The 25,748-nt window shown below is 44.6% G+C and overlaps 1 protein-coding gene and 1 long non-coding RNA gene across 5 annotated transcripts in view; one reads left to right on the top strand and one right to left on the bottom strand.

Annotated features, from left to right (window-relative positions):
- The window catches only part of RFX4 (regulatory factor X4), a 172,231-nt gene extending 149,949 nt beyond the window's left edge, over positions 1-22,282 (top strand). For all 4 annotated transcript variants that reach the window (XM_086401147.1, XM_086401148.1, XM_086401149.1 and 1 more), the window contains 3 exons: positions 10,356-10,518; positions 12,195-12,333; positions 20,689-22,282. In XM_086401147.1, the coding sequence (XP_086257273.1) occupies positions 10,356-10,518; positions 12,195-12,333; positions 20,689-20,961 (575 nt within the window). In that variant the 3' untranslated portion in view covers positions 20,962-22,282. The remainder of the gene's footprint in view (positions 1-10,355; positions 10,519-12,194; positions 12,334-20,688) is intronic.
- Positions 61-17,710, bottom strand: LOC147372377 (uncharacterized). Its single transcript, XR_015164030.1, has 3 exons — positions 17,632-17,710; positions 5,411-5,492; positions 61-435 (listed from the first exon to the last, which is right to left on the bottom strand). It is a non-coding gene; the product is annotated as an uncharacterized LOC147372377 (long non-coding RNA).
- Positions 22,283-25,748: the final 3,466 nt, after the last annotated feature.

Here is a 25,748-nt window from a genome sequence, read left to right on the forward strand (position 1 = left end):
AATATTGTACATTATGAAATCTTTTAAAATGCATTTGTCATGTTTTTTTAACTCAGCATATGGTTTTCATGCTCAGTTTTTATTTCTATCTTTAAATGATTGCTTGATTTATATACTATTACTTTCCAAAAAGTGGTTAAAATTTTTAAAAAAAGCAAAACCATTTTGTTTTTAAAAGGACCCAAACCAGGAAGCAAGAAGTAAAGAAGTAGAAAAAATTAAAACAACTCTTGGGTGAAACAGCTTATTAACATCTTAAATGAAATTTTGTGTGATTCAGTGACTCTGTTGGGCTTCCAGCACTCTGAATATCATTGCTCAGATGATGTACATATTATCAAGTTCAGCTCCTTGAGTATTAGAGCCAATCAGGTGTTTGCAGGTCTTCCACAAACCAGCATCTCACTGTTGATGGACACTTCCTCATTTTTTCAGCTGTGTAAAAGAGAACAGTATTATGTCTGCTTGGTGAGCACAAAAAGAACATTAATTCATTGCACATAACCTTTGGGGATCCTTTGATACAAGGAATACAAAGTAGGGTGAGAATGAGCTATGACTCACTAGGAAAACCACGTCCCACCTTTATCTGTATGTAGTGCTCTGTCCATCCCTATATGGATTTCTAAATATGTTTTTTAAAAAGATTTATTTACATATGTATTTCTGGCTGTACTGGGTTTTCATTGCTGTGCCCCGGCTTTCTCTAGTTATGGCAAGCAGGGACTGCTTCTCCTTACAGTGCACAGGCTTCTCACTGTGGTGGCTTCTCTTGTTGTGGCTCGTGGACTCTATAGAGCACAGGCTCGGTAGTTACGGCACACAGGCTTAGATGCTCCGTGGCATGTGGACCAGAGATGGTCCTTTGATGGACCTCCTGGACCAGAGATGGAACCTGTGTCCCCTGCATTGGCAGGTGGATTCTCAACCACTAGACCACCAGAGAAGCCCTAAATATGTTTTAAGATGGTATTTATTCATTGTTTTTAAAAGTCAGAGGGAAAAGGAAAGGCATATCAAGCACCTCGAATTGCACATGATGCACGGCCAGTTTTGACTGGGTATGTCAGAGTCTATGGCAATGCCTTGAGAGACTGCATAAATGGTTCCATTTTAAGATTTCCACAAGGCAGAATCAAGCCCATTTATCCTTTTTTTCCCCCTAATGTTGGTGGCATGCCAGCTCCCTCATGACCCAGCAAGGTTCAGAAACCTTAGCTTACTTTAAGGAAAACTGGCGCTTCTCCTCCTGAGGAGCATGGCAGGTGGTTCCAAACTGAGCAGCCCACTTAACATGACACTGGGCTGCAATTCTTGAATGTCTTTAAAAGCAAAACGTTAAAATCCCACTCTCTCCAGGTCAGGCCACGGAAGAATTCTAAGAGCTCATTTATAATGTCATTTTAAGTATGCCCTCTTTCAGCAATGACAATAAAAGTTAACTATTAAACTCATGTTTTCAACTTCCCATCATGGGTTCCCTACAACACAAAACCAGCAAATTAAATCACTGAGATGCTAGGATGCCTAAAGAAATAGAGGCAAATTCCTCATAAATAGCCCTAACTGTAGAACATCTGGCCTGCCCAGCTGCGTTTTCTCTGCATCCGTTGAGGATGTAACAAAGATAACTGGCCCCTAGTCTTTCCAAATAACAAAAGCTCAGTTATTCTGAGGGAAGCCGAAATGAGTGGGAGCTGGTGGTCACCGCAGCCCTGCCACAGAGCCGCCTGACTCACTCACAGAACTCAGAATGGTCCCTGCCAGTGAATTCCTCCTCTTCCATCCCTGTTGCTTCCTTTTCTCTAAAGGAACAGGATTAGGAAATAGAAGCTGGCATTGAAAATAGATTGTTTAATCTGCCCCTGACTTCACACCACCAAGGTCTTGGCTTCATTTTGGGATCTTTAGATATGTTTGTTCATTCATTTGGTCATTCATTCAGCCACAAGTAATTCCATGTCTAATCTGTGCCGTGTCCTAGGGTACAAAAGTGAAGGAAAAAAAAAAAAAGAACAGGTGCAGTTGCTGTCCTCATGATACTTATATTCTAGTGGGTAAGAGAGTCAATATGGAAGTTAAGCATCAGGTAACTATATAATTTCAAATGGTCATAAATGCTATGGTGGCACCATCTTAATTGGGTGGTCAGAGGGGGCCTCTCTGAAGATGTGACATTTGTCTGAAACCTGAAGTGTCACAAGGGGCTAGCCACATAAAGACTGGGGAGAAGAAAAGATCATTTTAAGTAGTAGAGTACAGCATGTGTACGGGTTTGAGGCAGAAGAGAGCCTGGCATAGTGAGGACTGACTGGTGGGTATAAATGAGGGGGAGGGTACAGGAGAGGAAGCTGCAGAGATGCACAGAGGCCAGGTCATGAACCAACTTCTCTCTCTGGGAGCTGATTCATTTGCTGCCCCTCATCAGTTTTGTCAGTCTCATTTTGGCCACGGAACTATTGGTAACGTGTAATTCAAACAGATGAGCTTTTCAACTTAGAAAATATTCTTCTTAAGCACAACTACCTTTAGGATAGATGATAGCCAGTGGGGGTGGAGTTAGATGTAAAATCTTTCTCTTCTGAGTTTTGAATGTTATGGGAAATGTTTGTTTAGTGTCAAATACTCTCAAGCAATCCTATCCAAATAGAACTTTCTGTGATGATGGGAACTCCTTTTTTTTTTCTTTAACCTGAGCTGTCCAAAACAGTAGACACCAGTCACTTGGGGCCACTGAGTAACTGAATGCAGTTAGCACAATGAAGGAGCTGAATTTTTAATTGTATTTAATTTTAGTGAATTTAAATTTCTACTGGCTACTGTATAGGGCAGGCAGCTCTAGAATCTAGATGTACTTCTAAGAGCTTATTTCTCAGGAGGGTACTAAGAAAGGCTTAGGTTGGCCCAAAACCTGAGCAACATCTGTGATGGTTCATAGAAGCCTTGTGGGGAAAAGGTTCATGTGATTTAGTCCAAGACCTGAAGGAAGGGTATGGCCAGATAGACTAGGAAGCAGTTTAAATGTTCACAAGTCTGTACCGGAGTCACAACTTGTGATCTATAACGGCCCCGAACATGTGAAACACGTGATAGGAGGCATGTTTCCTGGAGGCTCACTGCTCAGAGTGTGCTCTGTGGACCAGAGCATTGTCATCATTTCAGTTCAGTTGCTCAGTCGTGTCCGACTCTTTGCAATCCCGTGGACTGCAGCATATCAGGCTTCCCTATCCATCACCAACTCCCGCAGCTTGCTCAAGCTCATGTCCATCGAGTTGGCGATGCCATTCAACCATCTCATCCTCTGTCATCCCCCCTTCTCCTCCTGCCTTCAATCTTTCCCAGCATCAGGGTCTTTTCCAGTGAGTCAGTGATGCTATCCAATCATCTCATACTCTGTTGTCCCCCTCTCCCACATTGAATCTTTCCCAGCATTGGGGTCTTTTCCAATGACTCAGTTATTCACATCAGGTGGCCAAAGTATTGGAGTTTCAGCTTCAGCATCAGTCCTTCCAATGAATATTCAGGACTGATTTCCTTTAGGATGGACTGGTTGGATCTCCTTGCAGTCTGAGGGATCACTTAGAATCTTGTCATCATTTAGCAGCTTGTTATACATGCAGAATTGATGGCTCAACTCCCAGTCTCCCAACCAAATCAGATTTGCATTTTAACAAGATCTCCAAGTGATCCAAATGCACACTCAAGTGTGAGAAGCAATTGTTACTGTTGGGTTCTGATCCCCCTCTGCCACTCACCTGACCAAGTTTTGGGCCTCAACTTTCTCACCTGAAAAAGGTGGTAATACTACTTACTTCAAAAGGTTGTTGTGATGATTCAATGAATCAATATATAAAAAGAAACTAACGTGAGGCCTGGTCTATGTTGGATGATCATTCATTCATTTATTCATTTAACAAATTCATTATTGATTTCCTATTATATTCTAACCATCCTCCCTGTCCCGAGGCACCCTCTTTTTAAAGCAACCCCTTACAAGAAAAAAAGATCACACATATAAAAAATGCAGGGAAGAGGAATGTTTTATTGAGGATGGGAAGGAAGGAAAGTATTCCTCTCCAGTAGTTACAATATTATCACATGGACAACAACTATCATTACAGCATTCTCAAATCCTATAGGATCTTTAGAGGATTCTCAAAGATCAAGGACATTCACCACTATTCTCAGACTTTTAATTAGAGGTGGTGGACCGGGGAGGGGAGAAGAAGAGAAAGATACGGAAATAAGACAAACAGGGAAGGTTTGTTATTGTTTTACCAACAAATAAAAAGCATTAGAGCTGTCTTAGAAATGAGGCACAAACTGTTAACTGCACAGATTTTCTTTTATTAGTTTCCTTGAAGAAGCAGCAGCAGCAATTCTCACTGGAGGTCCCACCGGTAGGAAAGGGAATGCAAGGGGTGTTCTTTTCTGCTCCCTAGGCAGAGAGGGTTTCTCACCCAAGCCAGTAGGTGTTAATCTGCTTAAGCCTGCCTGAGTGGATCTGTTAGCTTGCTGGCACATGGCCATTTAGGGGTTTTGTTTCCCAGACCACAGGAGCCCATTTTTCCAAGAGTTCCACTAGGTTTTTGTTTGATAATGTCTATTTCTAGCAGCATGTACTCCTTCAACAACAAATTCAATGGAACAAAAATTTACTGAACACCTACTATTTGGTAGACCCTCTGTTGGGGATACAGAGATGAATAAGGAGCAGTTGCCGTGCTCCAGAAACTCACACAAAAGTAACTTCTGCATTCTCTCAGGTGATGGCTATTCTCACTGCGTCTTCCTACTGCTTGAGGGTGGGTGGGGGGAGAAAATCCTTTGGCTTCCTTGGTTGCCCCTTTTAAATACCCACTGACCTCACTCTGCTCTCCTGAGGGCCCAGGGGCTTGAAGGGTTAATTACTTGCTTGCTGTGGCTGGTTCATTGTTTGCCCAAACTTCTCACCCCCTCCAATTCCGTTTCTAATTGTGAAATTTGCTTAATATATTTTAATAATGCTTTTCTTTTCACAGAGGCAATATACATTCTTTATAGAAAAATACAGATAAACCAAAAGAAGATAAAATATTAAAACCGTTCTCAGCAATAACCTGTTTTTAATAAAAAGGGTACTTTAAATTATAAGTTATATGATTTTATATCAAGTTCAAAATACAGAGGACAGCAGTCACCCATAATCCAATCATCTGAGACACAGGCATTTTATTTATTTATTTTTCCTTCCAGTCTTCTTGCATTTATTATAAATGACAGCTAGCATATAGCCTGCTAAAGTCATCATTATCTTTGCAGGGGGAAATATGGTATTGATGTCTAAACAAGAAAGGGGTACTTTTAGCTGTACTGGTGGATAAGGATTTTGTGATTTTGCAGAAAGACATGAGTTTAGAAGTTTACTCACTGTTAGTTAAGTCATTGTTGCTATTCAAACATTTCATCCCTAATGACAGAATCTGACCCAAGAAACTTGTCTTCTTTGGAATCTGAAATGGGAAATAAAGAAATGTTTACTTTAATAAAATCTGATATGAGACTTCCCCGGTGGTCCAGTAGTTAAGACACCATGCTCCCAATGCAGGGGGCCAGATCAGGAAATTAAGATCCTGCCGATGGCATGAAACGGCCAAAAAAAAAAAAAAAAAAGTCTTATAGAAGAATACCTGAGTTCAAAAGAGTGCTTGAATAACATTAAAAGCCTACCACGTGCCAGGCTCTTTGACATATATTATCAGAGTTAATCCTCATAACAGTTATACAAGATAGGTGTATCTATTGCTAATTTACAGATGATGAAATAAAGGCATATAAATTTTAAGAGGCTAGCTCAAGATCTGACAACCAGTGCGTGGCAGAACTAGGACCCAGAGCAAAGAGACATTATGGTAGAATTCCACTTTTAAATGAAAACCTTTTCTTTATCTTCCCAGAAGAATTTCAAGATAAAAATGGTCTGCTGCAGAAAGTACAAGATTGGAGGACCAAAGTTTTCTCTTTTCAGTTCAGTTCAGTTCAGTCGCTCAGTCGTGTCCGACTCTTTGCAACCCCATCAACTGCAGCACTCCAGGCCTCCCTGTCCACCACCAATTCCTGGAGTTTACCCAAACTCATGTCCATTGAGTTGGTGACGCTATCCAGCCATCTCATCCTCTGTCGTCCCCTTCTCCTCCTGCCTTCAATCTTTCCCAACATCAGGGTCTTTTAAAATGAGTCAGCTCTTTGCATCAGGTGGCCAACTGGAGTTTCAGCTTTAACATCAGTCCTTCCAATGAATACCCAGGACAGATTTCCCTTAGGATGGATTGGTTGGATCTCCATGCAGTCCAAGGGACCCTCAAGAGTCTTCTCCAACACCACAGCTCAAAAGCATCAATTCTTCTGCGCTCAGCTCTCTTTATAGTCCAACTCCCACATCCATACATGACCACTGGAAAGACCATAGCCTTGACCAGATGGACCTTTGTTGACAAAGTAATGTCTTTGTTTTTTAATATGCTGTCTAGGTTGGTCACAAGTTTCCTTCCAAGGACTAAGCATCTTTTAATTTCACGGCTGCAATCACCATCTGCAGTGATTTATTTCACCTTAAAAATGACCTCCGTTTAACAAGTTCTTTAGTCTTCCATGTGCCTAAAAGGAGGTGTCTAATCCTATTCCCAGTACCCTTCAAAATCGGTTTAATCATTTCTATTGTATCAACATTCTAACACTTATCAGAAATTAAGTTGATGAATTTATTATCACTATTAGTGATTTCTTAAATTACCCTTTTTTATTCTCACCATCTCATAAAGTTCCTAAGCCTCTTGAAGGTTTTAAATTTTGTCAGGTTCTTTCCCCAATCCCTAGCACTTTCAAGGTATCCAATTAAAAAGCAAATTAAGGGAATTAATAGTATGTATGGACTAGGTCAACATTAAGGTCACTGTCTAATAATCTTCAAAAAGACCTGGGTAGGTGGAGCCCAATAATCTCCTTACATTTGTTTAAAGCAATTTGTTGGATCCTTAACACCTGTTGAGTTGAGTCTTGAGACGTTATTTGGAGAGCCCATTGGAGCTCCATCGCCTGAGCTTTCTTTGTCCTCTCTCTGTTCTTCAATCTTTTTTTTCTTCTTGTTTTCCCTTTCTTTTTTCTTCTTTTAAAAAAAAAATTTTTTTTATTTTAATTGAAGGCTAATTACTTTACAATATTGTAGTGGTTTTTGCCATACAGTGACATGAATCAGCCATGGGTATACATGTGTCCCCCATCCTGAACCACCCCCCAACCTCCCTCCCTATCCCATCCCTCAGGGTTGTCCCAGTACACTGGCTTTGAGTGCCCTGTTTCATGTATTGAATTTAGACTGGTGATCTATTTCATATATGGTAATATACATGTTTCAGTGCTATTCTCCCAAATCATCACACCCTCACCTTCTCCCACAGAGTCCAAAAGTCTGTTCTTTATATCTGTGTCTCTTTTGCTGTCTCGCATATAGGGTCATTGTTACCATCTTTCTAAATTCCATATATATGTGTTAATATACTGTATTGGTGTTTTTCTTTCTGACTTACTTTACTCTGTATAATAGGCTCGTTTCATCCACCTCATTAGAACTGATTCCAATGCATTCTTTTTAATAGCTGAGTAATAGTCCATTGTGCTTATGTACCACAACTTTCTTATCCATTCGTCTGCCAGTGGACATCTAGGTTGCTTCCATGTCCTGGCTATTGTAAACAGTGTGGTGATAAACACTGGGGTACACGTGTCTCTTTCAATTCTGGTTTCCTCAGTGTGTATGCCCAGCAGCAGGATTGTGGGTCATATGGCAGTTCTATTTCCAGTTTTTCAAGGTATCTCCACACTGTTCTCCATAGTGGCTGTACCAGTTTGCACTCCCACCAACAGTGTAAGAGGGTTCCCTTTTCTCTGCCCCTTCTCCAGCATTTATTGTTTGTAGACTTATTGATAGCTGGCATGAGATGGTACCTCGTTGTGGTTTTGATTTGTATTTCTCTGATAATGAGTGATGTTGAGCATCTTTTCATGTGTTTGTTAGCCATCTGTTACGTCTTCTTTGGAGAAATGTCTGTTTAGTTCTTTGGCCCATTTTTTGATTGGGTCATTTATTTTTCTGGTATTTAGCTGCATGAGCTGCTTGTATATTTTTTAGATTAATTCTTTGTCAGTTGTTTAGTTTGCTATTACTTTCTCCCATTCTGAAGGCTGTCTTTTCACCTTATAGTCTCCTTTGTTGTACAAAAGCTTTTAAGTTTAATTAGGTCCCATTTGTTTATTCTTGCTTTTATTTCCATTACTCTGGGAGGTGGGTCATACAGGATCCTGCTGTGATTTATGTCAGAGAGTGTTTTCCTCTAGGAGTTTTATAGTTTCTGGCCTTACATTTAGATCTTTAATCCATTTTGAGTTTATTTTTGTGTATGGTGTTAAAAAGTGTTCTAGTTTCATTCTTTTACAGATGGTTGACCAGTTTTCCCAGCACCATTTGTTAAAGAGACTGTCTTTTCTCCATTGTACATTCTTGCCTCCTTTGTCAAAGATAAGGTGTCCATAGGTGCGTGGATTCATCTTTGGGCTTTCTGTTTTGTTTCATTGATCTATATTTCTGACTTTGTGCCAGTACCATACTGTCTTGATGACTATAGCTTTGTAGTATAGTCTGAAGTCAGGCAGGTTGATTCCTCCATTTCCATTCATCTTTCTCAAGATTGCTTTGGCAATTCAAAGTTTTTTGTATTTCCATACAAATTGTGAAATTATTTGCTCTAGTTCTGTGAAAAATACCATTGGTAGCTTGATAGGGATTGCACTGAAGCTATAGATTGCTTTGGGTAGTATACTCATTTTCACTATATTGATTCTTCCAATCCATGAATATGGTATATTTCTCCATCTATTTGTGTCATCTTTGATTTCTTTCATCAGTGTTTTATAGTTTTCTATATATAGGTCTTTTGTTCCTTTAGGTAGATTTATTCCTAAGTATGGTGTCTTCAGGGTTTTCTATGTAGAGGATCATGTCATCTGCAAACAGTGAGAGTTTTACTTCTTCTTTTCCAGTCTGGATTTCTTTTATTTCTTTTTCTTCTCTGATTGCTATAGCTAAAACTTCCAAAACTATGTTGAAAAGTAGTGGTGAGAGTAGGCACCCTTGTCTTGTTCCTGACTTTAGGGTAAATGCTTTCAATTTTTCACCATTGAGGATAATGTTTGCTATGAGTTTATCATATATGGCTTTTATTATGTTGAGGTATGTTCCTTCTATGCCTGCTTTCTGGAAGATTTTTATCATAAATGGATGTTGAATTTTGTCAAAGTCTTTCTCTGCATCTATTGAGATAATCATATGGTTTTTAATCTTTCAATTTGTTAATGTGGAAGAAATAGAAAATCTTAACAGACCCATGACAAGTATGGAAATCAAAACTGTAATAAAAAATCTTCCAACAAACAAAAGCCCAGGACCAGATGGCTTCACAGGTGAATTCTACCAAAAATTTAGAGAAGAGCTAACACCTATTCTACTCAAACTCTTCCAGAAAATTGCAAAGGTAAACTGCCAAACTATTCTATGAGACCACCATCATCCTAATACCAAAACCAGACAAAGATGCCACACAAAAAGACAACTACAGGCCAATATCACTGATGAATATAGAAGCAAAAATTTCAACAAAATTCTAGCAAACAAAATCCAACAACATATTAAAAAGATCATACATCATGACCAAGTGGGCTTTATCCCAGGGATGCAAGGATTCTCCTTTTTCTTTTAAAATTTTCATTGAAAACCCTTTGGCCACCAGTCTCTGTACTAAGCACTGGTGACCCAGTGGTGGGCAATATAGGCAAGGCCCCTACCCTCATGTAGCTGACAGTCTGGTGGGGAGGGGGTTCAGATGTTAATTCAATCACACTCATGAATGGCTGTAAGGTTATAAATTGTGGTAGGCACAATCATGCTGTATGGGACCTGACTTAATGGGATCTGGGGTTAGGAGACAGCTTCTTCATATTGAAATAGGAAGAATGAGTGAGTACTTAGGGAAGACTGAGGGTTCCAGGCAGTGGAAATGGCTATGCAAAGGCATGTGTAAAGGCCTTGTGGTGCTGGGAACTGTGGTACTCCGGAAAAATGAAAAAAAGCTATGGTGGCTGGATCAGAGGTACAAAAACAGGGAGTGAGGGATGCTTCTGGTAAGGTCAGCAAGAACCAAGACACAGGATGTGTAAAGATTCTGGCTTTCAGCTAGAGAGCAGTGGGAAACCAGTAGCATGCTAGGGAAGAACTGGGGGAGTGAGAACTGCTGGTGATGGTGCATCTTCGCTTATCTTTGCAGGAGCAATGCAGTCGTACACGTGGTCTCTAACGTACACGGTGACAACAGCAGCAGGGTCCCCGGGTGAAAACTCTCAACAGCTGCCCTGTATGCGGAGCACACACGTGCCTTCCTCTTCGGTCACACACAGGATACCAGTTTATCCCCACAGAGAGGAGCACGGGTAGGTGGCTTTCCTGGGATGTTGTTTTACTTTTGCTTTGAAAGGGCAGGGTTTACTCAGCAGTGGTTTCCGCAGAGGACAAGAAGGACTTGCCCTTTGTTGAGGTCTGCCCACACCTTGTGCGACTAGCTTATGCAGTCCCCTCAACAACCAGATGAGGTGGGCAGGTGACCCACTTGACAGATGAAGAAACTAAAGCTGGACTAAGTTCACTTCCTCAGGCCACATGGCTGCAAAGGGTGGGGCTGATTGAGACTCTGCCTCCTTTAGGAAAGAAAATGGAAAAGTCCCTTTCACCAGCTCCCCTGGGTGGCTACTTTATAGGCATATAACATACAACTTCATGGTGGGTCCAAGTCTCAATCAGCAGGGGGCTTCCCCACCCAAGGCTGGGGGTCCCTGGAGGACAGGGCTTACTCATGGGGTTCAACTCCAAGTGGGTTCCAGTGGTGATTTGGACCCTGAATAAATAAATCATTTGTTTTGCCCATATTTTCCCCCAAATCTGTAGTGGTGTTACTGTGATGAATAAGTTACAAATCCCCTTAAAAGGGTAACCTGAATCATAGCAGCTTTTTGCCATTTTGCATTGTCTTTATGAAAAGACCTTCCTCCTCCAGTGTCTACTGTGCCCTGATCTGAGAAACAGTGATGATGTTATAAAGGGCCCTCCTTCTCAAGAAGGTGAGACTTGGCTCTGAGGGCACAGTGAGCCTCACAAACCAGGTTCCAACAAACCAGCTGTGGGGGACACAGGAGGGGAGGGAGGAGGACCACTCAAGTCCCTTCCATGCAGTAACTGAGGCCTGACTGTGGGCATACTTGGAGTTAATTCCAAAGGCTCAGGTGACCCTGCCAGTCAGTGAAACAGCCATTATTTTCTCAGGGATCCCCTGAGAGTATTTCCCCCACACATTCAAAATCTACTTAGAATTGTTTCAGAGAGCTTTCAATTCTGCAGAAATGGCAGCACAGACACTCATGTGGTCATACACCAGCATCTTTGATGTAAAGATGTTATTAAGAATAGTGGTAACAGTGTTCTATGTTTCCAAAGCAGTATCCTATGTTTACAAGGTGTCTTCACATATACGACTCTCAGAGTAGCCAGGTGCAGCATTTTTTACAGATGTGAGAAACAAGGATGCAGGTAGCCCAAGGCCCCACAGCTGGGAGCTGGTGGAGCCAGGCTTAGAACCAGAGGCTGATGCCTGGTTGGCCATGGTGTTTTCCTCAGGAGAGAGCTCAGAGAAACACACTGCATCCTTCCCCAAGATGGAGAAGCAGAGGCCTGAGCAAAACAAAAACATAAGTCCCAAAGTAATTTCTTCTTTTTTTTCCTATTTGACTTCAGGCTATAATGTGGGGCTTTTTACCACAACAGGAGACAAGGTCTCCATCACTAATGATGTTTTGCTCAGGGCTGGTTTTCATTCCCTGCGCACTCACTGGGTGGTGAGGGAGGTATGCTAAGGCGAGAAGAAGACCCACCTGGGAGTTTGACACTATCACAACAAAGCCACAGAATGGAGACGGTAGGAAACAAGGAGAAAAAGAAAAATGAAAAACAAAAAGAAAGAAATGAAGGAGTAGATGAGGTTGATTTTTAAAGGTGTCAAACTGCTTTGTTCTCCCTGCCATTACTCACAATATTCCATGCGCCTCCTGCATTTTAGATACACGGGAAGCTATAACTATGGGAGCTATGGCAACCAGCATCCTCCCCCGATGCAGAGCCAGTACCCAGCTCTCCCGCATGACACAGCCATCTCAGGACCGCTCCACTACTCCCCGTACCACAGGAGCTCTGCGCAGGTGAGTCGGTGGTCCTGCTTGCCTGCCCAGGCCTTGGTGAGCTTGGTACCAGGTCTAGTCAACACAATAAGCACCTTCTGCATACTGTGTGTGCAGCCTCTGTGCCTCCAAGGGAAGGCTGGTCTTTTCCTCAGTGCCACTTCGTCCCTCCCGTGGCTGCCCACAGTGGGTGCTCAGTCAGCGTCATCCCAACTTGCTTTCACGTACGTGGGTACCGACCATGTGCCTCTAGTTCTGTCCTCCCTTTGACCTTTCTCCTGGGAGCCAGTCAGCAGTGAGGTCTCTTACCCTTTTTTCGGGCAGCCACCTTCAGACTGGATCTTTTGTCTCCTCTCCCATTGCCCCTTCCCGGTGCAGTCAGACCTTTATCAAGTGCTGTCAGGATGCTCATCTCAGCATCAGCCTAAATGGTCTCTCAGTTTCACATCTGTTCCTTTTCTGTCCAGCAGCCCAACCACAGACTCTTAGTAGAAGAGTCTTCTTGAAATGGACCCCTAACACATCATTCTCGGGCCTTTGGCTCTTCACTGTCTCACAAGCCACACTGATCCTCTGTGGCCTTGGTGAACGGGGATGGTGGTTTCCGCTGTTACACCAGTGTTAGGCGCTCTCCATGCCTCAGACGCTTTGCTGTCTACTGGCCCCAAACACAAGTGTTACCAGTTCCATCCAGTTCCGCATCCTTGGTGTCTCTGGACCCTCACCGTCCTTGCCTCAGATCAGGTCTTTATCTAACTTAGACGGTGACCAAAGCCCTCCCATCTGTCTCTGTGTCGGTAACTCGTCCCATCCTTGGTCCGTCCTCAGTACTGCAGCTGAGAGAACCTTTTGGGTAAAACAAAACAAAACAAAAACCTGGCCACAACACTCTTCCTCTTTTGCATATCATCGCTTTGAGGGTCAAGTTCAATTCCTTAGCACGTCTCTCAAGACTCATGACCATCTGGGCTCTGCCTGCCTTTCTGGCCTACCAGCCACACCCAACCTTTGTCCCTCCATGCCAGTTCATGTGCAGCTCCCTTGGGTCTTTGCAGATGCTGTTGCCTCAGGCTGGGATTCTCTTCCTCCACCTCTTCTGCTTATTGTTCAGGACAAGCATCCCATTTGCTGACACTGTCCTTGTCCTTCTTCCAGAACCATATTAGGTGCCACTCCTCTGTACTCAAATGGTGCATTGGGCTTTCCACTATTGGTATACTTCTCATCACTGACTTTCCTGATACCTGCAAGAGACCCCAAAACTTCTTGAAGGCAGAAATTAAGTCTAGGATCCTCAGGTCACTACACTCATCAAAAAGAAAAGCTAACTGTTACTGAACACTGTCCTGTGCCAAGCACCTTCCACATCCCCATGGTAACCCTTGCAGAAAGGAAGTGAGGGTAACTTGGTCGAGGACTTAACCCCAGGCAGCGTAACCCTAGCTGTACAGGCTCCTGAGCCCTAGCCTCTGTCATTTAGAGAGAGCACTTGCTGCTTAATTTAACAGAGGAGTACACAGGAGGTGGGTCAGCAGAGACAACTGTTGTGTGAGGCAAGCAGAGAGGGAGCCACGGTAGGTCTGGGAGACATGATGAGAGTTCAGCCTAGGAAAATGCTTCTGCAGCACTAGTGAGACCAGGAAGTAGAGAGGGGACTGGGAGAGCAGGGAGGCTGCCAGGGAAGCACGCACAGGAGTCTTAGAACAGAGGTGGCAGGATGTGAGCTGAAGTGGAGGCTGCAATTACATCAGCTGTCAGCATAGACTTGCCTCCGAGGGAGGGCACCGAGCAGTGTAGCCACAATAAATGGGCACTTGGGGCAAACAGGCATCTGTTTTGATTTCTATCCACAGTCCCAGGGGAGCCCTGGGACAATCCCCAGACAAGCCAAGAAGTTGATTCCTCTAAACCATCACCTGGGGCATTATTATAGGTCTCCATCTGCGTCACACGGAGACACCCGCTCCCTAGGTCCTGCTTCTCTTGGGACCAGGGTCTGTGCTCCCCACGCTGACCCCCTAAATGACTAAGAGCTGCCGCCATAGACTGGGTCACACTTTCACAGTATAAGCAGCCCATCCATCCATCCATTTATTCATTCCCCCATGACCGTCAAGTACCTACTATGTGGTAAGCACTGCCCTAGCCTGTGAGAATACAGGGAGAAGGAGATGGAGGCAAGCCTGCTTTGAGAGAGCTTCCACTCCAGTAGGAGACCCTGGCGAGACCAAGCTGAGATCCCAAGCCACAGCTCCCAACCCCCTCATCTCTCCTCATGAAACTTCTGGAGCTGGTTTTTCTGAGTATCAAATTTTTAAAGCCTTTTGCCATAAAAAGAAGCCACGGGCTCCTAAATGCCCACGCAGCCCCCAGTGGTCCAAGACAGGCCATAGCATCCACTGTGGAAACCACAATGGTCCCCAGCTGGAGCACCATCATCTAATCACTCATCCTAATTGGAGAGCTGGGGACTAAACGAACGCCCATAGAGGAGCCGCTGAACCCAGACTGGGTGTGGGAGGCCACAGGGTCCTGTAGCCCCTTCACCACCATGCTCTGTGACTCTTCGGTCCTTTCACAACCTCTGACCCCCACCACATACTCACACCCTGCAGTTTATGGTTAATGCCTCCGTCTCCACTTGTAAAGTGGGGTGGGAAGACGTTTAGTTACACCACATCTCTGCCCAGGTTGATGGATGAGGTCAGGGTTTCTCCTGGGGAAGGTACTATCTAGTACTTTCTAAATCCCTCCTTTTTTTTTTTCCACTCACATTGATGTACTGTTGAGGCACTTTGAAATACATAGGCTCACTCAAATCTCAGAGCAACCTCCCAAAGAAGGCATTTTCCCCACTTTTTAAAGATGAGGAAAACCTCAGAAGGTAATCTGCCCCAGGTCATGCATCCAGTAAGTGACCAAGCAGATTCAAAGGCAAATTCTCCAAATCTCAACCCCAAGCCCGTGGCACTGAACACTACAGGGTGTGTGTTTTGGAGGGCAGGAGGGAAATTCAAGAGGTTACTGCAGCTATTTTCAATAAGCTTCAGGTTCCCAAAGAGAAAAAACACACACCAAGATACTGTATTTCTTCCCTTTCCTGGTTCTGTGGTTTAAGGTTGACCACAAAGGAAAATCTACTGTAGGGCTAATTAGTTTTAGCTTCCCAGAGCAGAGGTCAAGCCATTCCAATCCTGAATACCAAATATCACACTTCATTATAGCAGACTCAGTGGGGAAAAGATTAGTCTGAAGTGAAGAAAAATCATAATGATAAAATATGGTTAAAGAATGCAATTGGTCATTAACACAAGACACTATTTTCTGCAAATAAATGCCTACTATGTTAGTCTTAAAGAACTAATACAACATCTTTGTGAAGTCCAGTTATTGCAGACACCCCAGCATTTATATACTCAAAATAATGTGAAGTCATTTGTTTTTTGAACTATGGTACCGTGTGCCCTTGTTTCTACTATTCATTTGTACAAGACATGTTTTCTTCATGAGTACTACAGAGGTAAACCTCCACACTCCTGCTTGAATGCTCATAATTCCTCAATTAGCAAGTCCAGATGGATGAGGCTGCACAGGGAAAGGTCTGAATTATTCCAGAAAAACACCCTTCTATGCTGCACTTGTCCCACATCAAAGTAAGTGAACAAGGAACAGTATCAGCAGCCCCTTCCCAGGCGCCCCATCCTCATGCCCAACCAGAAAGAAAACAAACGTGGAACCTCTACCTGTCAGCAGCCGTGAATGTGAACTGGGCTCTTGAGCTCAAAAGCCGTTAGACCAACCATAAGCAAACTGGCTAGAAAGTCACTTATAGTGAACCAGAAAGTTGTTGCTCATTTCTCAGCTGTATGGCCAAGACCCAGTCTTACCAGCTGGTCACACAGCTCTCACAGTGTCTCCAGTGCCTTGATCTCAGAGGCACAGTGATTGCTACAAAGTTTGCTTAGCATGCTCCACTTTGGGGTAGCATCCTGGGCCAAAGGTGAGTGAAAAGAGAAAAAACAGATTTTCTCTGACTGTAGAGCCAGGCTTCCTGAGTTCAAATCTCAGCTCGGCCTCTGATTAACTTGGTGCCTCAATCTCCTCATCTGAAAAATGGGGATAATTCTAGTACTTATTTCATAGGGTTGTTGCAAGGGTTGAGTGATAAAGGTTAGGACAGGGGCTGGCTCATAGTAAACACTATCTGTGTATATTACTATGATTATTCTTTGTAACCACAGTTATTATTATTTTTTGTAATTGTAGAATTAATATCTATCTCCCTCACTATACTAGCCCTGTGAAGGCGAAGGGGTCTAGGTCCTTCCCCTTCTGACCATTATATTCCCAGGACCCAAAACAGACCTGGCTCTTGGTTGGACCTCAGTATACAAGGGTCAGTGAATAACGGGATGAATGGATCCTTACTCTGGCAGTAAGTTTTGTGTGACCGCAAGATCATTTATCCCTCTCTTGACCTCAGTTCCCTCAACTGTAAAATGAGAGGTGGGATCAGATAGTCAATCACTTAGGGCTCTTCCTATCATTAGTGGACCACGAACCTATGACTCGAGGAAGAATAATATTCATAATTGCAACTATGTTTTGAAAACTTATTGTGTGGAAGCTCTGGGGCTTCTCAGGTGGCGCTAGTGGTGAAGAACGCACCTGCCAATGCAGGTGACATGCAATATGGGCTCGATCCCTGGGTAGGGAAGATCCCCTGGAGGAGGGCATGGCAACCCACTCCAGTATTCTTGCCTGGAAAATCCCATGGACAGAGGAGTCTAGCGGGCTACAGTCCATGGGGTCGCAAAGAGTCGGACACGACTGAAGTGACTTAGCACGCACGGACACACTGTGTGGAAGCTCTAAGTATTTCACATGTACTAACTCAGTTAATCTTGACCCAAAAAGCTCTGCAGATGTGGACCGTCTGGCACAGATTTGGGGGAGCTGTGTCCTGGGTGGGGGACGCCTGTTGGCAGGACTTTGGGCAGTAAGAGCCGCCTTTCATGGGAAAACAGGGGGCCACCTTTCACCCGTTCTCCAGTAGAGGCCCGTTTGGTGAAGGTCAGGGATAAAGGGCTCATTCTTCTCTCTCCACGTGCAGGAAAGTCAGCGTTTGGTGTGAGAAGTCACTTCTCAAAATAGAACTTCCTAATATGGTTCCAAAGAGGCTCAGGGTCAGTCTCAGCAGAGATGGACTCACACCCTGGTCCCTTGAGGGAATCTTTGCCCACTTGTGCACACACACACCCACACATGCCCACAGACACCCCTCACGTACCTCCCACAGGGTGGGGACTGGGGACTCACCTCCATTTTCACATCAGTAGCAACAGTCCTTGATCTGACCTAGAAAAGGGTAACTTCCAGTTAGGGCCTTCAACAAAAAGCGCTTTTATCCTGGACAGAGCTCCGGGGACCCCTGGGTTTGTGCCCAGCATCTGGAGGAGCCCCGTGAACCCAGATGTGAAGTGTGAGAGGTGAGGCGGGTGCTCCCACTGGACGGAAGAGCAACTTCACTGGTGGCTTTAATGGCCGGGCTGGACAGCCGGCACTCCAGCCTCTCAGCTTTCAATGGTCTCTTCACCAAGGGGAAGACGAGGCACTGACTCATTTGCAATTAGCTGACCTAACGGGACAGAATTTTCCAGGCCGGATCCTGTGGTAACAGAATTTTATTGTCACACTGGGGATATTTTGAGCCCGTCTCATTTCCAGGCAATTACTCTTTTGAGCCTGTGACACAACCCCTGGGCACAGCTGCATTGAGGGGCCTTGATTTGGCACAAAAGCCACACTCTCTTGGGTTCTGTGGGGAGGAGGCTGCGAGTCCACGTAGTGATACAGTCCCTACACAGGCCAGGCAAGCGAGGCGCCTCTCAGGAGCATCAGGCTGAGGCCTGGTTGGAGTTACCAGGCCCTGTGGTCTGCAGGGGGAGGAAGGTACTTAAAGGCAGAGTGACAGAGAGATTCAAGTTTAATGCGCTGTGTTCCAAAGGAGAGTCTTCCTCTCTGAATTCTCTGGACTACAGTTGTGTGGTAGCTCCTGCCTTGTTTGGGCCAGACTGAAGTTGTGGGGAAAGAGCTAGCCCAGGCCTGGGCTCCCCTGCCAGCTCATCCACTAGCTCACCATGGGCTCTGCACCTCATCCTAGCTGGATCCTAGCTGTCTCATCAATGCAACGTGGGGTCGGAGTACATGACCCCTGAGGTTATTTCTAGCGGTAACAACCTAGGGTTCATTTGCCAGATAGTAATGTGGCACCTGCTAGGTACCAGGCATCATTCCAGATGTTGGGAACACGGTGGGGAAGATGACACCGCCCCATCAGGAGCTTAGGAATACAAGCCAGTGGGAAGAGATACCTGACAAGCAGGATGCTAAGATCCTGCCTCGAGAGGTGAAGGTGGGGCACTAGCTTGGAGAGACAAGATGTCCAGAAAAGTCTCTTTGAGGCGGTGACATTTGAGCTGAGACTTGAAGAATGATGAAAGGGCAAGCAGGGAAGGGGCTTGGAGGGAGGGGTGGGAGAGACGTGCTCCAGGTGGAGGGAACAGGTGGGACAAAATACTCTGAGATGGGAACCAGCCTGGCATGCCTGAGGGCCAGAGAGGAGGTCTCTGTGCTAGGGAGGGGACATGTATCTGAGGAGTTTACTAGAGAGGCTATTGGGAGGGGGGAGCAAACTTTTGGGAAAAATTAAAGACCATTTTGTAATAATATGCTTTACTATTACTTGTTTAATACCTGGGGGCTCATTATCTTGGTCAGGACCCAGTCTTATCATGGTCTCTTTGGGGTTCAGAGGGGCTGCCACACACACACACACTCACACACAGAGCCGCTTTGGGGAGTATGAAAGCCTCTGGAGGCTCCTGTGGTCTCCTTGGCAACAGCCCTGGGTGCCTCCTCTCCCCTGAGCTCCAGATACCACCTCCGCCCTTCTCACTCTTTTCCTACCTGTTCTTCTGACTGTGTAAGGCAAGCTGTCTCTCCTGTGGAAGACCAAGCCCTCACTACCGGACCTTGGAGCCCTCCTTCTTGACCTGTGAATAGCTGGTTCTCTTCGCTTGCTTTGGGCCTAACAGCCTTCCCCCACTGCCCCTCGGGCTCCCACTCAAAAGGCAGAGAACAGTTCACTTGGCCCCCTCGACAACAGAGAGCAGCCATTGCTGTCATAACCCCTTCTCCTGGCTTGTCTAGACTTCAGTCTGTCTGTCTCCCTCACAGGAGGCAGCCTCCCACCTAATCCCTCGGGGCTCCACTCTCCAACTGTCAGGGAAGACAGATGGGAGAACAGAAGACTTCGCACATTCACAGGCAGACTTTCTCCCTACTCGCTGCCCTTGCCATCCTGGCTGACTGGCTCCTGTTCATGTTGGCGTGGCCCTTAGCACAGCAAGGAAATCTTTGTGTCGACCAGCCTGTAAACGCAGAGCTCTAGCAAAGGGAGCCCAGAACTCCTCCCCTTCCTCCCCTCTCATCTACAAAAAGCAGCTCGTTTGCATAGCTGTCTTGGAAACTGAAAAGAATGTAAACGAAGCAGCTCTTTGGGGCACTCTTCTTATTTCTGATTCTTTCTAGAAATGGGTTTTTTTGCCCTTGTCTGGTAGCTATTAACACCTTTTTTCCTGACCTGTACAAAAGCACCTTCCTCCACTCCCAGGGGCTTATCTCGACTCCTTCCAGGTTCTTACCAAGGCCAATAACTCACCATCCTATCTTCTAGGACTCCAGTGAATGTGAACCTAAAAGAGATGTTCTCTAAATGATAGGCACTAATAATAACCTTCGACACTGTTGACTTGCTTCCTCTTCAAAAACCTGCTTTTAGGCTGCAGTTCATAAGTGGATTCAATTGCAAAATGCTATTTTTAATGAGGTCGTTGTGTTTTTCTTGGCAGTATTGTTCTCTTGGGTTGATGGAGTGGGACCTATCACAACTCCATAAATGATAAAATGATACAGTTCAAACCCATCCATCCATCCATCCATGTCTATTTGGACATACTGTGACTCAGGTACACCCGCACTCACTCTCTCTCTCTCTCTCTCTCCTGTATTCCCAGTGGGGTTATTCATTCTTTGGGGTTTGACTTCCCCAAACATTGCAGATGAAGAGCACAAAGTCTGTATGACTGGTTGAATGAATATCAGCCCAGCTCTGGCTATGAAATGTTTTGCTCTTCTCCTGCTGGATGCTTCCTAGACCAAGAGTCAGTCCTGCAGAATCTCACTGATGACTTCCCACCAACTTTCATTAACAGTCTCTTAGGAATTTAATGTAAACTGTGAACATGACTGATACTGTGTACGTGCAACTTCAAGCTAATTCTAACTTTGTGGAATTTCTTTCCCCTCAACAAGTACCCTTTTAATAGCCCCACTTCCCGGATGGAACCTTGTCTGATGAGCAGTACTCCCAGACTGCATCCTACCCCAGTCACCCCCCGATGGCCAGAGGTGCCCACAGCCAACACGTGCTACACAAGCCCGTCTGTGCATTCCACGAGGTATGGAAACTCTAGCGACATGTACACACCCCTGACCACGCGCAGGAATTCTGAGTACGAGCACATGCAACACTTTCCTGGCTTTGCTTACATCAACGGAGAAGCCTCCACAGGATGGGCTAAGTGACTGCTTTCATAGGAATCCATATTTAATATTAATAATAATAATAATAATAATAATAAACCCATCACCCACCCACCCCCAGAAGACTTTATCTCTCTACATCGTAACTCCTGGACTATTCCTAGGCATCCACTTTCCTAATGAACATGAGGCTGGGATTCAGTGCCGGATGAATAAACTTTAGTTCTGAAACGGGGCTCACTAAGAGTCAGTGAGATTGGGTTCCCGTATCCAAGCCAGACTTGACTGTTTGTACAGAGCACTATCTCGGGCAGGCCGACCTGTGACATTTCCCTCTGTTCCATGACTTCGCAACCACTCCCAATAAACCACTTATTTTCCTGTTGACAAAAACTCTTTAGTCTTGAAGGATGGATACTAGAGACAGAATCTGGTTGGCACTCTTGGATGGGCACATAACTGACCAAGAGCATTCACCTTTCCATCCGGCTGTCATCTTACTGTACGATGAACAGCCCTCAGAAGTGTCTTAAACATCTCAACTTGCTGGTGGTGTCAGCACTGCTTCCTGGAGCACCAGGGCTAAATGGAGGTGTCCATAAACCCTAGAGTCCCTGTTACACTCATGCTGTCACCGTCCCTGCCTGGTCTTGGAACGTAAGCACTGTTGGGAGGGAAGGAAGAGGCCTGTTCCGTATGCCTTAAGTAGACTGAGGTTTGTAGGGGACCGGTTCTTCTACACACAAGTATTTGTCTTAAGTTTGCACAATGGCTAGTGTCAGCAAAAGGCAGAAGAGGGTTTTCTAAAGTTCTGTGAGAATGCGGACTTATGGCATTGAGTATCACACTCAGCTCTGCTGTATTAACTTTGTGAACCTGAACGGACCAAACTTTTAACTTACCAAGCACCAAGTGTGAAGATGACTTTCACGGTTCCTTCATAAGACTGTAATGATTTCCGACACTTTGATAGAAAAAATTCAAAGCTGTGCCTTTGAGCCTATACTATACTGTGTATGTGTGGAAATAAAAAAAAATGTATTGTACTTTTGGAAAATTTTTTCATAGGCATTTTTCTGTCAGATTTGTAGCAATTTGTGAGGTTTGTTAGAGATTAACATAGGTTTTCTTTCTGTATTATAAAAAACACCAAGAAATTATGGTGGACCTATTACCCTATGGGTAAGAAATAAGTGGAAATATGACATCGGATGTTTTAGCAATTGTTCTGTAAATAAAATCTTTGATCACACCACTCAGTGTGATAATCATGTCTACAGCTAAAATGGAAATAGTTTTATCTGTACAGTTGTGCAAGATATGAATGGTTTCACACTCAAATAAAAGTACTGGAGTGACCTGCTTTCTTTTTGTTCATTTTGTGTTTGATATGACCTCTGTATGTGTGTGTGCGCATATGTGGTTTTTTTGTGTGTGTAATATATATGACATTCTAAATACCTAGGATGTAAGTAGGCAAAACAAAAATAAATGGTCTTCTATGGTTGTGCTTATCAAGTTCCTTGTGATCTTGTCATTATTAAAATGTGGATAGGCCACACATGCAGTCCTTAAAAAATGATTTAGCACCTACAACCTGATTGTAAGAACCAGTCCTACATACAAGGATTGACCTGAAGTTTTCCTGATGGCTAGTGTCAGCAACAGAGAAGGCAATGGCACCCCACTCCAGTACTCTTGCCTGGAAAATCCCATGGACGGAGGAGCCTGGTAGGCTGCAGTCCATGGGATCGCTAAGAGTTGGACACGACTGAGCGACTTCACTTTCACTTTTCACTTTCATGCATTGGAGAAGGAAATGGCAACCCACTCCAGTGTTCTTGCCTGGAGAATCCCAGGGACAGGGGAGCCTGGTGGGCTGCCATCTATGGGGTCACACAGAGTCAGACACAACTGAAGTGACTTAGCAGCAGCAGCAGTGTCAGCAAAGGGCAGAGCCTTTCAGCTCTTACAAAGGATATTATTCTTCAATGCCAGCATCATTAGGAGGTCCCCTGACACTCACTTCATTATGCTTTAATGACCGCTAGGTGTAAAGATCAGAGAAGGCAATGGCACCCCACTCCAGCACTCTTGCCTGGAAAATCCCAAGGACGGTAGAGCCTGGTGGGCTACTGTCTATGGGGCCGCACAGAGTCGAACATGACTGAAGTGACTTAGCAGCAGGTGTAAAGATATTTTAAGCACAGTGGTTTAAATGCTAATAAACTTCTGAAACAGGACACTAATATTATTAAATAGTTAATAAATATCAACAGATTTTTTTTTTCCAGAATTGCAGTTTGATTCTAGGGCTGGAAAGTGAGGCAAAATTATTAAATGTTTTGCCCAAATGTTAAAGAGTCTAGGATCTATGAGAAATTCAGAGCCATAGATTTCCAGAAATGGCAGTACTGACTATTTTAACTAAAAGGCATGAGAATTCGACAACTCGATTTGCATTTTAAAAGGTTTATTTTTAAAGCCAGGCTCTTACTTGCTATTACATAACATACGTACACCTGAAACTGCTTTGGGGATTAAAATTATACATTTTATATAGTATCCCCTTTAAAAAAATTAGCTGTGTTGCTCTACCAAAAGAAAGCAGATGTTGGATTTCACTCTCTGATGGTAATTAGTTTGATCTTTCAGCCAAGGTCCATAAGTTGGCTTTATATGAGGAAAATAAGGGAGAGGAAGGATGAAATTTCATATTTAGTCACTGAAAATAAGCCTGAGAATAACCAGACCTATTGCTCTCTTTACAATCCAAAGCTCATGCTCCAGAAATGAATCGGTGTAGCAAGTCTGACTTTTGACCTACTAAGCACAAAAAATTAAGCAGTTGCCAAATTCTCTGGCCAGGTAGCAGCAGTACATAATATTGAAATAAACGACACCCATGTACACAAGTAATAACCACAAGCTCTTTAAACGCATAGATATTTAGGCAAAAATAGTCACAACCAACAAGGGCCTGAATCCCGGAAAATACAGTGATTACTCCAAGAACTTTGCAGAGGAAAGAATGTGTTCACAGCACAGCCAGGAACCGAGAGAGGCATCAGCACCGCAGGAAGAAGGCAGCTTCAGGTGAGGCAAGTGGCCCCTGGGCGTTTCTCTCCAGACCACAAGGTACCCATCTCTTGGGAGATGAGTGGACTGCCTGTGTCCCCAATTGTTCTAAAGCTTCCACTTCAGAACAGAGAGGGATATGAGTAAGAAAAGGTAACAACTGCTGTGAGTTCATGACTCAGCTGCACCTTCTCTCCCTCTTGACAGTTCCTAGCCAGTCACCATGACGGCAATGGGCAAGGTCGGCCACTGGGAGTGGGGCCAGCCACTTGTCAGAGGAAGAACAGAGGAGTCTTGGCAATAAAGGGACCCTCCCCTCTTCAGGACACTCTCTGAAAAGGACTCTGCCAGCTTGAAACTAGCTGAAGTCATGAACGGCAGCCAGGATGGCTCACCCACGTCGCAGGCCTGTGGAGTCCAGGCATCCATCCTGCTGAGCCCTTGTCAGGCCTCTAGCATAGCCCAGGTCTGGGAAGAAAGGGGAGCTGTGGCCCCTCGGAGACCACAGCCTGGTTACAGACCAATCAAAAATGTGCATCATCAAATAAACCCAACCTCACTGGAGAGAGGGCCTGAAATCATGGAAAGGTGACCTTGGAGGGGTCACCTCCCCACTCTGGGCCCTGAGCAGGCCTGCTCTATGACTATGACATCCTGAATTACAGTCTGTGTGCTGATGAACCAGGGTGGGCAGATCTGGGTGAGGAGGGTGGACAGTTTAGGGAAAACAAAGAACAGACTGGCAGCTGGGCAGTGATTCAGGGAGGCAGCCACGAGAGAGAAGGCGATGGCTCCACCAGCTGGTGCTAAAGAAATGGCCTGAGGTTCACATCCACAAGCTGAGCCCATATCCTTGCACCACCATCACCAGGCAACACCCCTTCCTTGTATCTGATCCCACTCTCTCTTTCACGACTCCACTGGGGCAGTAGTCTCCTGCTATCTCCCCCATCCTGCAGATCTGTCCTATTTGCTTTAACGTGACATCAGTCAAAATGACATGAATCTGGAGAAGGAAAGAGGAAAAACAAACAGGCTATTTGTCCCAGCTTTTCATACCTCTTAAAGGCAGAATGGAAAGATTGAAAAAAATTAAATCCTAGGAAAGGGCTAAACACTCCCTTTATCACATGGGAAAGAGTGTGGGGGTGGGGTAGCTGTAGAGCTCCTGAAACTCAGAGTTCAGACTTGGTCAAGGGCCTGAAGTATGCAAATCATCATTATTGTCAGAAGCTTAAGGGAAAAATAGAGGGATGTCCTCACTGGCTTCGAAGTGAGGTAAAACCGAGATTAAATCTTGGTTCCACCAGAGATGATGTAGAAGGGGCATTCCTACTCTAAGTAGGATTAGACGTCATCTGTTCTGAGTTCTAGCTGCCCATTAGCATTACTCTATTAACTCTGTAAAAATAGGGATGTGTAGGATTCACCCACAGTCAATAACTGACCTGGAATGTGATGGGGAAATCTTTTAAGCTCTCCAGATGATTCTAATATGCAGCCCAGGTTGAGAAACATGACCTCTGCCACCTTGAAGTTCTAAGATCCAGGGACTGCTCTCCCCTGAATAGGTACCCCGAGTTTCCTTTTTATAAGGTTCCGGTCTGTCCAGAGTGGCAGACACCAATCATCCACACTGTTTATAGTTTCCCCCAGCTGACAAACCTCTCCCTGACAGCACTGTTTTGTTTGTCCTTCAGCCCAGCCCACCTCCCTACCACTCTGCCGCCTGCCCTCCTAACCTGGACCTT

Source organism: Bos grunniens, chromosome 5 (assembly GCF_055505025.1).
Source record: "Bos grunniens cultivar Pamir isolate PY7600 chromosome 5, Bosgru_T2T1.0, whole genome shotgun sequence".
Classification (NCBI taxonomy): Eukaryota; Metazoa; Chordata; class Mammalia; order Artiodactyla; family Bovidae; genus Bos; species Bos grunniens.